The sequence below is a fragment of the Erpetoichthys calabaricus genome, chromosome 11 (genome assembly GCF_900747795.2).
Source record: "Erpetoichthys calabaricus chromosome 11, fErpCal1.3, whole genome shotgun sequence".
Taxonomy (NCBI): Eukaryota; Metazoa; Chordata; class Cladistia; order Polypteriformes; family Polypteridae; genus Erpetoichthys; species Erpetoichthys calabaricus.
In genome coordinates this window covers 26,758,005-26,773,521 of record NC_041404.2, presented here as the reverse complement: position 1 = coordinate 26,773,521, position 15,517 = coordinate 26,758,005, and the positions used below count along the sequence as shown (strand labels likewise).

Genomic DNA, 15,517 nt, shown 5'->3' with positions numbered 1-15,517 from the left:
AATCCTTACAGCACTGGGTGAAAATCAGAAACTCATCTTGGATGGGATGCCAGTCACCCTAAAGGCATGGTTACACATGCAGGCACACACACACACACACACACACACGCACGCACACACACACACACTCACACACACGCACACTAGGTCAATTCAGAATCACAATTTAAACAAACTGGCATGTCTTTTTTGGTAAATGGGAAGAAAACCAAAGTACCAGGAGAAAAACACACACAGGCAATGGAAGGATATGCAAGTATGTGGGCGCCCTTATCTAGGGTCATTGTAGTGGAGATGTACCTCTCTTTTTCTTTGTATTCTATTTCTGACCATCTCTTCATAATACTAAATCTCCATCTGGTTTTTGGTCTCCCTCTTCTTTATTCTAAAATACTTCCTTTAGCACTCATTTTTCTTCTTGTCTCTATAGTCAACCGCAGTCTTTTCTCTGTGTCATCTTCCACTATATTATTTTCATCTTTAAGTTTCTCCAGTTTAACTATTTTCTACTCTATTAATTTTTTTTTCATCCTATAGAGACATCACACAATTTTCATCTCATGAACCTTCATTTTTTCAGGCTCCATTCTGGTCATTCCCTAACTTTCTGGACTATATAGCATTGCTGGTCTTACTACTGATTTTTATAACAGAACTCTTCAGTTTTTCCATCCTGTTCTGTAGCGAACTCTAGGATCTTTCTGCCATTGTCATTTATTCTTCCTAATTCTTGTACCCCATGTCGATTTTCCCAGCCTTTATTTCTGTCTCCAACATGACCATTCATGTCTCCCGCCAAAATTATTTCCTCTTACTCTTTGATGTTCCTTTATTTTCACTTTTGAATTTTCCAATAAATCTTCATTCTCTTCACTACATTCCACTTGAGGTGCATTAACAGCTGATTGTATGCCATTAAAAGAAAGCGATTATATCCCATTCTATAAACCTTTGAGCTCAGTCGATTGATTGTTCTTCTGCTCACTTACATTATTCCCTCCTTCAGCTCTTTGTGTAAAATAAGTCCTACTCCATTTCTTTTAGCATTGCAGCAGTGGATGAACAGTTTATGCCCATACCAATACACATATTCTTTTGCTTTGCTACCTTTCTGTCTAGTCCTTGTAAATACATTCGGGTTTTTCTTACATTATTTCTTTAAGTTTTTGACTTCTTTTCATCAGCCTTGCAACATTCAGTGTCACTGCTCTTAAACACACCTTTCTCTTCTCTCCATCCGTCTGTTAAGGACTTTCTTCTCTTGCCCACTTTCCATAAAGGACTGGGCGACGATCCTGCGTGTTTTCTCCAGAGTATTCCCTAGTATAGATTTGGTCACCTTCATAATAAAGCTCTGCCTTATGGTTTTACAGCCACACTCCCCTTCTGGTGCTAACCACAGCTTTAAACAGTGGGTCTAGTTTTTGCCCCAAAATAGGGCTTAACCTACATGGCAGTCATTTTGAACTTGTTTGGTGTTTTTTCCTCCTCCTAACCTTTGCCTAATGTAGGGATTTCCACACATGGTAATGATGGGCTCAGTTAATGCTGAGTACTCGGTCCCAGAACTTGTGCTAGTTGTGTTAAACCTTCTTGCCACATTAAGGTCACAAGCTGGATCTTACGTTCCTGGAGCCATAGGACATTTTAAACATTTCCTTTCACTTTCCAGATCTTAAGAAGGGAAAAGTAGAAGATGATCAAGGTTTTCAAATTCTAAAGGGAATAAGAAAGTCTGGTACCAGATATTACTAAAATTACTAAAACAAGACTACAGTTTAATCCAGCTCAACTGGAGAGATTGCATAAATATTAGAAAATGGGTAGAGGAGATGAGGCTCAGGGGGAGTCTGAAAAATATATGGTTGGGGGAGTGTTACTGCAGATGATATGAGAAATATTAAGTCTTTTCCCAAAGGGCCACTCATTATTGTGGAGAATGTGAAGAAACAGATTTGGGGCAACCAGCTGGCTAACTTGAGTAGACATGGAAAAAGTCTGTTAATCCAATGACGATGGTGATGACTGATATGTCCTTATTTTTGGTAACTTGGGGAAACAATGCTTTATAAACTGTTGTAAAAGAAGCCCAGACACAGACAGACAGACAGACACTGAGACAGCCAGATGTCCAAACACACACACATTTATTCTTCCTTTTATATTCAACACACAGCACAATACCACCACAATAAACTCACATAGCTCAGTTTCTTTACTTTCTTTTCTTCTGCTGCCTCCACTCCCCTTTCACGAGCTCCGTCCTCTTCCACCCGACTCCGACTCCCTGAATGAAGTGAGGCGGCCTCTTTTATAGTGCACCTGGAAGTGCTCCAGGTACTTCCCGATTAACCTCCGGCAGCACTTCCGGGTGTGGTGGAAGTGCTGCAGATCTTGTTTCCAGAGCTGTCCAGGCTCCCCCTGGCGGTGTCCACAGACCATAAAAGGTTGGAGCTTCTAAGCCCCAAGTCCATGGCCCCAATGCAACCCAGAAGCGCTGCCCTCTCATGTCCCGGGGTATAAATTGCCCTTCTCCAGGTCCCCTGCTCCTCCAGGTCTCCCGGTAGGGCTCGATCCCCAGCCATCCATCACACTGTGCTGTGCAAAGTGGCCAGTTTTTGTAAGTACGTTTGTTATCCTTCCTCAGCTATTTATATTGTGTCAGACACACATTGATCTATACAAAATGACTAAAAAAATATATCCATACTAATATTTTTACTTTTTTGTACTGTTGTTTGCAGTGGCAGCCTCATATGTGTCGCTATGACACAGGTCCAAAGTGGCATGATTCATTATCGTTATCATGGTCACTCCCCTGTCCACATACATTATATAAGAGTAATGTTTTGTTATTTGTTTTTGTCATCTAAAGTTGTATCAGGGGCACAGGTCCATCATTGACTTTAAGCATAGTATGGGGAACAATGTTTTACTTCAGTGAAGTATCAACAAATGAGCTGCAAAGCTCAAGAACTGTCACAAGAATGTCACAGATGCAGAACAAACAGGTCACACACTCATATCCACTACTGAGGACTTTATTCACTGCGACCATGACAAGATTCTGGCAAACAAGAATATATGACCATTGGACTAAGTGTTAATTAATAAAATGATGCTCATGTTAACTCTGTATTCTTTCTGCATTCATGTAGAGTATATAAATAAATGTTGAATGCTGTTTGACATTCTCTCTTAGATGATACATGATATTTGTTTCTTAGATTAATACAACAAATGAGGAAAAAGTGAATCCACATGATTAATTAAGCACCCATTATACTTAAGAATGGTAACTGCATAAGACACAAGTCATAACAAAAAGACAGCTCATGTACCAGTCCAGGAATGGCTGATACATGTTACAATAAAAATGGAAACAAATGGTAGAGTTATTGTGACTGTGATGACCTCAGTATGCTTTGTCTGCTGAAGTGAAAAGCAAGGAGGAGTGAAAAAGAACATTCGATTTAATGTGATAAGCTCAGAGGTTTAAGTAAGCATGGTTTGTGTCACGTCACATGCATTAACCTTTGTACCTGCTGCATACTCAGCCATGACTTAACACATACTCTTGAAAGTCCCTGAAGGAAGAATTAAAGAGAGTGACAATGAGCATGACACTGAAGAATCAGTAAAGTACTTGCTCAGTGATCAAAGTCCATTGGTGTAATTGTCAAGTGATGTCATTTCATTATAAACTGCTCAAAAAAATTAAAGGAACTCTTTGAAAACACATCAGATCTCAAAGGGAAAAAAAATCCTGCTGGATATCTCTACTGACATGGACTGGGTAATGTGTTTAGAATGAAAGGATACCACAACGTTTGATGGAAATGAAAATTATCAACCTACAGAAAGCTGAATTCAAAGACACCCTGAAAATCAAAATGAAAGAATGGTGCAGCAGGCTAGTCCATTTTGCCGAAATTTCATTGCAGAAACTCAAAAACTTACTCAGTAGTTTTTATGGTCACCACGTGCTTATATGCATGCCTGACAACAATGGGGGGGGGTGTCATACTCTTAATAAGACAACGGATGGTGTCTTGGGGGATCTTCTCCCAGATCTGGAGCAGGGCATCACTGAGCTCCTGGGCATTCTGAGGTGCAACCTGTCAGAGTTGGATGGACCAAAACATAATGTCCCGGAGGTGTTCTATTGGATTTAGGTCAGGTGAGTGTGGGGGCCAGTCAATGGTATCAATTCCTTCATCCTCCAGGAACTGCCTGCATACTCTCGTCACATGAGGCTGGGCATTGTCGTGTACCAGGAGGAACCCAGGACCCACTCACCCTCATGAAGTCCTTCTGATTGTTTGGTCAGAGATATTCACACCAGTGGCCTGCTGGGGGTCATTTTGTAGGGCTCTGGCAACAACAACAACAACATTTATTTATATAGCACATTTTCATACAAAAAAGTAGCTCAAAGTGCTTTACATAATGAAGAAAAGAAAAATAAAAGACAAAATAAGAAATTAATAAGACAACATTAGTTAACATAGGGGGCGGCACGGTGGCGCAGTGGGTAGCGCTGCTGCCTCGCAGTTGGGAGATCTGGGGACCTGGGTTCGATTCCCGGGTCCTCCCTGCGTGGAGTTTGCATGTTCTCCCCGTGTCTGCGTGGGTTTCCTCTGGGCGCTCCGGTTTCCTCCCACATTCCAAAGACATGCAGGTTAGGTGGATTGGCGATTCTAAATTGGCCCTAGTGTGTGCTTGGTGTGTGGGTGTGTTTGTGTGTGTGTCCTGCGGTGGGTTGGCACCCTGCCCAGGATTGTTTCCTGCCTTGTGCCCTGTGTTGGCTGGGATTGGCTCCAGCAGACCACTGTGACCCTGTGTTCGGATTCAGCGGGTTGGAAAATGGATGGATGGATGGATAGTTAAAATAGAATAAGAGTAATTCTGATGGCCAGGGGGGACAGAAAAAACAAAAAAAAAACTCCAGATGGCTGGAGAAAAAAATAAAATCTGCAGGGGTTCCAGGCCACGAGACCACCCAGTCCCCTCTGGGCATTCTACCTAACATAAATGAAATAGTCCTCTTTGTATTTAAGGTTCTCATGGAGTCACTTGATAATGATGGTCATGCAGACTTCTGGCTTTTAATCCATCAATGTTGGAACATCACGGTGCTTTGAGTAGATGGTGGTGGCACAAGCCACCACCAAAAGGACACTGGAAAAGGAAACAGAAGAAAGAGTAGGGGTTAGTACAGATTTTAGAGCCACCATGAATAGTTATTATAATTTATTGGATATACAGAGGATCAGGATTAAATTACAGTGAAGTTATGAGAAGGCCATGTTAAAATAATGTGTTTTCAGAAGTTTTTTAAAGTTTTAGCCTGGCGAATTCCTATTGGCAGGCTATTCCAGATTTTAGGTGCATAACAGCAGAAGGCCGCCTCACCACTTCTTTTAAGTTTTGCTCTTGGAATTCTAAGGAGACACTTATTTGAGGATCTGAGGTTACGATTTGGAATATAAGATGTCAGACATTCTGATATATAAGATGGGGTGAGATTATTTAAGGCTTTATAAACCATAAGCAGAATTTTAAAGTCAATCTTGAATGACACAGGTAACCAGTGTAGTGACATCAAAACTGGAGAAATGTGCTCGGTGTCACAGGTGGCTGGGTGTGGTCGGCAATCAGCTGCCTATTTAAAGGTTCGCCTCCCGACAATCAAGGCTGGAGTCGGGTGAGGAGCTGGACGAGGTTGGTGAGAGAAGGGGGTGAAGAGAGGCCCTGTGTGTGAGAAGAGTTTGGGAAGAAGAGAGATGGCTAGTGAGAGCCAGGACTGTGGGACTGTGGGGAGTAGTGTTGGTGCACTTATTGACTTTGTAAATAATAGTATGTATAATAAACGTGTGGTGATGGACTTAGACGTGTCTGCCTGCCTGTGTCCAGGTCGCCCTATTCCATAGTGGTGTAGTCGGCAGGATGCTCCACCTGGGTCAAGGTAGGGGCCTGCGACTAAGAAATTGTCTGTGGACGACCCGGCACGGCAGGAGACCTCACACACGTGCCGCAGGGGTGGTGTGCACCTAACCCCGCAGGGGCATATGGTAACCCGGGCCGTTAGCGGTCCGCGGGAGGACTATGTATTTCAGGGGCGGCTCACCAACTCGGTGGCAACGCAAGGAACTGCCGGGAAGGAGAGGCTGCAGCTGGGAAAGTCGCAGCAGCAGCAGAGCTGCCCAAAAGCTCGTTCCCCTGTGAGAGAGGAGGACGAGATGGCTGCTGACAGGAAGTCCCGCCTCGTGACAGGCATGGGATTGGACAGCGTGTCCTGTCTTCCCGCCAACGATTGGTCGGAGGCGGGAGCAGGGAATGTCCGTCTCGTGCCAGGAAGTGGGCTGGAGGGAAGGGCCCACAGAGAGCAGTCGGCGAGTGGCGCTGCTCAAAAGGTAAGCTCACCGCCGGCTGTTTCTCTCTCCTTGGCAGCGATTCTGCAGGAGCTGCAGGAAGGCCTACAACTTGTGCTATCGCTGCCGGCCGAGCGATGTGCCCTCCGGGCAGAGACGCAGGATTCAGGAGGGACGGCAGTGGCGTGCGATCGAGAGCCGCTGGCGAAGGAGGATCAGCGTGCTGCGGGAACTTCTGATTGGAGAGGCACAGCGGGGAAGGTAAGCAAGACCAACCCCGTGAAGCTCCGGACGCCAGCGGGGCTGGGTCTGCCCTTTTGCAATGGGCAGATCCGAACATTCACAGTGTCCCAAAGTGAAAGGAGGAAGTGGCTAGAGAAAGCCAGTTCCTCCGATATGGGAGGACGTGCAGCTGGGTGAGCACGTCCCTCGAAGGGCCGTCCTCTGCGGGGACAGAGGAATAACCCGCATTCTGAGAGGAGACGAGCGAGTGTGCTCCCGCTGGTGGTCCTGTGGCGGGGATCACGGACTGCTCGAGCGGGGAAGCCGGAAAAGGAAGCATTGGGGTGCCGATCGGAGCGGAGAGTGTTGGCCCAACTGAGAAGACGAGCCGAGGGGCTGCGTCAGGGCAACGTCTCCGCCCCTTGTTTTTCTATTTTTTTTATAGGATCAGGCCCTAGGCTACAGTGTGTCGGCTTGCCGCGGATCGGTCTGCTGGCCCCTGGAGGTCTCTGCTTGCGGGGGAGTCATGTCACAGGTGGCTGGGTGTGGTTGGCAATCAGCTGCCTATTTAAATGTCCGCCTCCCGACAATCAAGGCTGGAGTCGGGTGAGGAGCTGGACGAGGTCGGTGAGAGAAGGGGGCGAAGAGAGGCACTGTGTGTGAGAAGAGTTTGGGAAGAAGAGAGATGGCTAGTGAGAGCCAGGACTGTGGGAGTGTGGGGAGTAGTGTTGGTGCACTTATTGACTTTGTAAATAATAGTATGTATAATAAACATGTGGTGATGGACTTAGATGTGTCTGCCTGCCTGTGTCCGGGTCACCCTATTCCACATCGGATTTTCTTTTCCTGGTTAGGATTCTAGCAGCTGCATTCTGCACTAGTTGCAAACGATATATGTCTTTTTTGGGTATTCCTGAGCAGTGCTCATCCTGTTCCTCCTTGCCCAAAGGAGCAGATACTGGTCCTGCTGATGGTTTAAGGACCTTCTACGGCCCTGTCCAGCTCTCCTAGAGTAAGTGCCTATCTCCTGGAATCTACTCCATGCCCTTGAGACTATGCTGGGAGACACAGCAAACCTTCTGGCAATGGCACGTATTGATGTGCCCTCCTGGAGAAGTTGGACTACCTGTGCATCCTCTGTAGGGTCAAGGTATCGCCTCATGCTACCAGTTGTGACACTGACCGTAGCCAAATACAAAACTAGTGAAAAAACAGTCTGAAAAGATGAGGAGGGAAAAATGTCAGTGGCCTCCATCTGTTAAACCATTCCTGTTTTGGGGATTGTCTCATTGTTGCCCCTCTACTGCACCAAAGCAGCTGAAACTGATTAACAAGCCCCTCTGCTACTTAACTGACCAGATCAATAGCCCAAAAGTTTAATTGACTTGATGCTATACTCTGATTAAAAAGTGTTCCTTTAATTTTTTTGAGCAGTATATTGCTTATAGTCACAAATAAAATAGCTGTTTTTTTATTTGTTAGAATATAAAACAACTAACTGTACTAACCATCTAAGACAGATTAAAAGATAAATAATAAATGTAGACCTCAGTGTTAATGTTTGAAGTACAACGTGCAATGCATACTGTATGTCTCGGTTATACGCCATTTGGTGTGGGATTTGTAAAAGTATTACTGATGTCTCTGATATGCCATTTTTTGGAATGACAGAGACATAGAAACAGAATGGGCACACAGACACACATACAGACACTTATCCTTATATTGAGGTGGAAATGCATGTTTGTATCAATCTGTAAGATAAAGGTTATATGCAGTCTCTAAATAGGGAGTGGCCACATAGGGATTGTAATAAAAAATGAACATTTCCTTGGTACTTGTTCTTTTTTCTTTACTCCACTCATTTCAAGCAAGGCACATTTTAGTCACCAATCAACTCTGAGATGTAGGAGAAGAAAACCCATCCAGATATGGGGAGAACATGTAAATATCACACAAATGGCTACTGGCCCATTGTATTAAAATGTGCCAAATATTCTTTTCTTTAAGTTTTTTCAATCAAAAATATGTTTAATATACAGTGCACACATAGTGAATCCAAAAATAGTTGCCCTCTGTCAGATTTCATCAATTTTATGTGAATAAAAAATGTAACAGCACCTAATTTAATTTAACCTAACTTTAATTTACTGAATTAACAAAGTTATTCAACAGCACCTGACACAGTGTGAAAAAGTATTTGTCCCCTTACATTTAATAACTGATTACACCACATTTAGCTGCAATGACTACAACCAAACACTTCCTATAATTTAATATCAGCCTTTCATGTTGCTGTTGAGGAATTTTAGAACAGCTTTAACTTAGACACATTGGAATTTTTTTGAGCATGGACCACTCTTTTCACAAGTTGCCACAGCGTCTCTAAAGGGTTTATGCCTGTACTTTCACAAGGCCAGTCCAAAGATTAGTTCTGTTTTTTTTTTTTTCTGATATTCTGATGTGGACCTATTTTTGTGTTTTGGATTACTGTCTTGCTGCATGACCCAACCACACTTCAGATGCAGCTTCAAGGCTACTGAGAGATGACCATTTATGTTCATTCTTCTGGGTCTGAAGTCTATTTCTGGCTTGCTTCACTCTAAGAAGCTCATTTTGGTCCAGTGTCTTTCTGACTATGAACTCACAGATACTGATCTTTGCTGAGGAAGGAGAAAGCTGAAGTTGTTTTGATGTACTTTAGACTTCCTAGTTGATTTTACTCTGTGCACTTGGAATAATTTGACAGGCTGGCCACTCCTTGAAACATTCATTACTTTTACAAGCATTTTCCATTTGGTGATGTTGGCTCTTGCTGTGGTTCAGTGGAGTCCCAGACTGTTCCATAGTTTAGGAACAGACGTACTAAATGATGTGGATCTAACGGTAGACATGAAGGTGCAGGTAACAGAGGGAAGACTAGTGGCAGAAGACCTCAGGAAACAACCTAGTATTTAATATTGAAAAAGAGAAGAAAAAGAAGGAGGTGCAGGGCCATTAACTGCCTTTTTATGTTAGTATGATGAATCTGAATTGAATATGAATGATTAAAGGAAACAAGTATAACTTGAAAAGAGCTTGAGTAATATGTGCAGTTATCCTGCTATAGGTGAGGAGTCTGGTGTCAAAGAAACCAGTATACTGTATAATGAATTACTGTAGCCCAGATGTGAGGTAATAAAAACATGGAATGTAAAGTGAGAGATGAGCAATATTACGTAGGTGATAGAACACAGTTTTAGTTAAGGAGTTAATAAGTACAGATTCTAGAAAAAGTGTGAAATCAAAAACAACACAAAGTTTGCAAATTATACTGCCAGGAGTAACATGGAGTACCATCCCAGCTGACAGACAAAATGCTGATGTGTAAAAGAGTAGCCTATACCTATCAACATGATCTCAGTCTTAGTCTGATTTAACATAAAAAATTACATGCCATCCAGTGCTTAATACCTCTGAAGCAATTTATCAAAGAAGATGGTGGAAGTGGACCAGAGGGACGAGTGCTTAGATATATTTCAATGTCATCTGTGTAGAAATAAAATTGCAAACCATGCAGATGAAGAACAGAGCCAAAGGGAAGTAAGCATATGACAGACCTATAACACAGCCTTGTGGGATGCCATTAGAAACCTTAGCAGTATAACAAGAACTGAACCATTGTTAGTTTTAATCTGGTTAAAGGTTAATGAGTTTAACACAGATGTTTTAAAGTGGCCAGAAGAGTGGCTCAGGCCTGTGTTCCTGGCTCACAGTGTCAGGGAGTGCATGCCGTTTGACTGCTCTTCCCATGTGTACTGTATAAGCAGACCTCCATTTGAAGATCTAAAGTTAGAACTTGGTTGGAACCTTGGAAAGACATTCCAAAATATAGGACAGGGCAAGATTATTTAGGACTTTATAAACCATTAGTAGTATTTTAAAATCAGTTCTGAACACATGGGTAACCAATGTAATGATGCTAAAACTGGAGAGATGTGCTCAAATCTTCTTTTCCTTGTTATGATTCTGGCTGCTGTATTCTGCACTAATTGCAACCAATGGATGTCTTTCTTAGGTAGTCCTGTTAGGAGTGCATTGCAGTAATCTAGTAGACTTAAAACAAAAGGGAGAATGAATTTTTCACCGCATTATAAAGTTATAAAAGGTGTAACTTTTGCTATATTCTTTAAGTGAAAAAATGCAGTCCTAGTAATCTGGTTAATGTGCGATTTAAAGTTTAGGTCAGAATCAGTGATTACTCTTAAATTGTTACCTTACACCTTGATTTTTAAACCTAAGGCATCAATTTTACAGTATTTCTAATGCCCCAGGCTATATACATGTTTGCCAATCACTAAGATTTCTGTTTTTTTTTCCTTATTTAGTTTGAAAATGTTACCACTCATCCATTCGGAAATACTACTAAGACATTGGAACAGAGAGCCAAGAGCATCAGGGTTATCAGGCGCTATCAATAAATACAGCTGCATGTTGTCTGCATAGCTATGGTAGCTCAACTTGTGCTTTGAGATAATCTGACCTAATGGAAGCATATATATTGAAAAGAGGAGTGGACCCAGAATAGATCCATTTGGTACACCCTATAAAATATCATGGGATGCTGCCAGAGAGGCCCACACACTGTCTAAGCCGGCGATTTATAAGAATACTTTGTTCTATGGTGTCAAATGATGCACTCAGGTCTAAGACAATAACAATAGATATACAGCCTCTGTCGGCATTAACCTGCAAATCATTTACTACTTCAACCAGTTAAGTTTCTGTGCCTGACTGAAACTTGCCAAGAACAGAATGCTTAGTCAAGTGATCATTAAGCTGCATACTGTAATGATTGCCTTTTCTAGAATTTTACGTAAGAAAGGCAGGTTAGAAATAGGTCTAAAGTTGTCAAAGGCAGAGGAGTTCTGATTATTTTTCTTGAGCAAAGATTTACAACTGCAGTCTTTAGAAACCCCTCATACCTAATGATGAGTTCACTATGTCAGGTACACTATCCATTAGTACATCGGAGACTTCTTTGAAAAAGCCCATTTGTACTGGGTCAAGTACGCAGGGGGAGGGTTTCAGATGATAAATTATTCTACATAGTTTAGGTTGATCTAGTCAAGTGAAAGAGTTTAATATTATATACAATCATGAATTGTTGATTTGCTCAATGTGGGAAACAGTTAGAAAGTAATTTCAAAAAGCTTAGATATCCATTAAATGGAGATGATTTAGTACTGTGGCTGCTCTTCTAGAAGAGGACATCCAGCCAAGATAATTCAAAAGGCATAACACAGAATGCTCAATGAAGATAAAAAGAGCCCTAGAGTAACAGTGAAAGGTTTGAAGGCATCATTGGAATGGGTTAACATTACTGTTCATGAGTCTGTCATATGAAAAACATTGAACAGGCACAGTGTCCATGGCAGGACACCAAAGAGAAGCCGCTGCCCTAAAATAAAAACATCACTCCACGTCTGAAGTTTGCAAAAGACCACCATTATACCCCATAACACTATTGGTAAAATGTTTTGGTGCCGTAAAAAAGGGCACCATATACCAGCATGAGAACATCATTCAAACAGTGAAGTATGGAGGGAAGACCATTATGATTTGAGGCTGCTTTGCTGCCTCAGGGCCTGGTCAGCTTGCCATCTATTGAGGGGCAAGTGAATTCCCAAGTTTGTCAAGTAACCCCACAGGATAATGCCAAAGTACCTGTCCACCAGCTAAAGCTCAGCAGGAACTGGGTGAGACAGCAGGACAATACCCTAAACATCAAAGCAAATCTATTTCAGAATGGCTTCTGAAGAAAAAAAAGAAAATGTGCCTTTTGGAGTGGCTCAGTCAGAGCCCAGACCTTAACCCAATAGAGACGCTGTGGAATGACTTCAAGAAAGTCATTCACATCAGACACCAGAATATGACTGAGCTGAAACAGTCCTGTGAGAAATGTTCCAAAATTCCTCCTGAATATTGTGCAGATCTGATCTGCAGCTACTGGAAGCACTTGTTTGAGGTTATTGCTGCCAAAGGAGGTTCCACTACTTATTAAATCCAATGTTTCACTTACTTTTTCCACACTGTAAATATTTAATAGGTGTGTTCAATAAAAACATGAAAAATTATAATTGTGTGTTACTAGCTTAGGCATAGTATATTGTCTGTACTTGTGACTTTGATGATGACCAGATGAGATTTTATGAGAAGTAATGCAGAAAACCAAATTCCAAAGGGTTCACATTCTTTTTCTTGTAACTGTATAACAAGAGCTGAAGAAAAAGCTAAGTGAAGGAAAGGAGGCTTACAAAGCTAAAATAGAAAACAAACTCACTCAGAATATTATAAAAGATGTTTGAAATAGAGTAGAGAGGCCCACCTGATCAGCTACAAGTGTAGGCTCAGGAAAGGGACACACTCTGGACCTGCTGGAGGTAGGGGGAAAGGACAGAATGAAGACAAAACTAACTGCCATTATGAATAAGCTGCACAAACTCTTTCTGACACACAGCCAACCAATTATTCAGCAAATGTGTGTCAAGAAACTCTACTGGGGGTCTCCTTTATCTCATCTGTAATATGACTACATAATGCCTAACAGTGTCTGTAACTGCCTAAGTCAGAAGATTTTCTTTCTTTTCAGTCTTCTTTTGTTTTAGTCATTTAGGTGTATATTTGAGAGGGATTTGTTATCCGTCATTATAAAATAAGATTATTTAAGTATGTATTTATTTATTGATACTCTGTAAAAAGCAAAAGTATCTATCTACTGTATCTGTATCTGTACTGTTTATACAGGAAACTTCAAAAAATGTCAACACTTAGGGGGATTTATTGTTTGAAAAAATGTATTCTTATTTAGAAGATTTCAGGCAGTGTTGACAATGATGGGGACCACACTGACCTTTTAAAGCTATTGAAACACATCTATTATGTTACATTTTTGTTTCCAAAAGGAACCATACTCATATATAAATTTTAACATTTGTTTGGAGAGGAGTACTTAACCAGTGAAATAAAGAAGGCTACTGAAATTATGTCTCACTATTACTGCAATTGGGGAGGGGAACAGTGGTGAATTGGTAGCTCTGCTGCCTCTCAGTAAGTAGACTGGGGTTCACATCCCAGGTCCTCTTTGGGTGGAATATCCATGTTCTCTCTGCATGGGTTTCCTTCGGGTGCTCGGGTTTCCTCCTAAATTGATCCTAGTGTGTGTCTGGTTTGAGTGTGTGTGTTTGCTCTGTGATGTCCAGGGTTTGTTTCTACATTATGCTCTATGCTAGCCTCCAGCCCCCCATCGAACCTGTTCTGGATTAAGCAGGTTGGAAAATGACATGACATGATATTGCAACCTTGATGAAGGAACACTAGGGATCCTCTCATTATCCTTGCTTGTCTATCTGTTCAGCACTCCATTTCTACTCAGCTTGGCTCATTATTACTAACACCTACCATGTCAATACACAACCTTCATAAATAGTCCTTCACTAACTTTGTTGTAATAGTCTGTCTTGCAGATTCATTCTCTACTATATCCGTAAGATGAGACCATATTGAACACAGTATGCAGCACAACTTCTGGTCTTGGCATTGGTCATGTCATGTGTGGACTAGTGCAGCTTTCTGCTGGCAGGAGTACCGGCATGTGTCGCCAAGCTGCTGCAGAGGTTTTAAAATGCAGCTGCATGTCTGGTGTTCACATGCACATGTCACTCCTCTTTTGACACATATTAAGTTCATAGCATTGATGCTTTCCTACAGAGTAGTCAATGGGTCAGTTCCTATACAGTGTATATGGCGACACTCCCACACTCATTCTTGACTACTTGGGTCTGCTGATGAACTGCGTCTGGTGCCACCTCTGCATGGTATCAAATCTCCCTCCAGACACTTTTGTGCAGTGGAAGGAGCTGCCCACCTCCATTCTAAATTGTTACTCCTTCAATGAGTAGAAGAGGCATTCAAAGACTATCTTGTTCTATGAATTTCTGTCTAAATGACAGTAGGTTAAGTTTTTATTATCAAGGAACTTTAACTAGTTTGTATTTTGTTCTGGACTGTTCGCTTGTGATGGCCAATTTTTAAACTTTGTCCTGCAACACTTGCTCTGCATATAATCTCCAGAACCGTTTACTCGACTATTGTTGACCTCTTTTGCCAAGTCGCTTTGAGTAGAAATGTCTGCTAAGCAAATAAATGAAAATGTAATTTAAATTATGTATATAGTCATACGTTTTAAATGTTTATTCTAATGTGAATGTAATCAAATAAACCAATAAATAATAGGAAGAGAGATACTGAAAATATATTTAAATGAAACCAGGAACGAGAGAACCGTATATGTCTATTGCAATGGCGAATCTACCGAATCAGAAGTGAACATTTGTTTACTTTGCCTCGGAGCAGGAAGAGTAAGTGTGTGACGTCAAGCGGCCATTAGCCACAACCGGACAAGCAGGGGACGCCTTCGCATCGGTCCTAATTATTTAAAACGGAAGGCTGTGATTTAAAAATCAAAAATTTTAATTGTTACCGGCGAATAGGTTATTGAAGAGAAATAGTGATTAGAATCCCGAGGGAGTCGAAAAGTTAACGGGAAATATAATTTCATTTGGGAGATATAGGAGGCTTTCCCCTCACCTTTTTAAACCTTATTTTTATTTATTTTTTGATAATTTGTACTGGTGACAAGCCCGCTGTAGAATGGACGAAAAAGCGTTCACAAAAGAATTGGATCAATGGGTCGAACAGCTCAACGAGTGCAAGCAGCTTTCCGAAAGCCAAGTAAAAACACTCTGCGAAAAGGTACAGTTTTGAAAATTATCATCTTGTCGCCCGAATGTGTCAGAATGCATCGTTGTGTTGTTTTTATTTATTTATGTGTTTAGTTGAGTCGATAGCCACACTGCGGACACGGTTTTGTAGTGGGGGAG

At 41.7% G+C, this 15,517-nt stretch overlaps 1 protein-coding gene across 1 annotated transcript in view; it reads left to right on the top strand.

Annotated features, from left to right (window-relative positions):
- Positions 1 to 14,996: 14,996 nt before the first annotated feature.
- The window catches only part of ppp2cab (protein phosphatase 2 catalytic subunit alpha b), a 30,671-nt gene continuing 30,150 nt past the window's right edge, over positions 14,997 to 15,517 (top strand). The window contains exon 1 of the mRNA XM_028812837.2: positions 14,997 to 15,389. Within this exon, the coding sequence (XP_028668670.1) occupies positions 15,288 to 15,389 (102 nt within the window). The 5' untranslated portion in view covers positions 14,997 to 15,287. The remainder of the gene's footprint in view (positions 15,390 to 15,517) is intronic.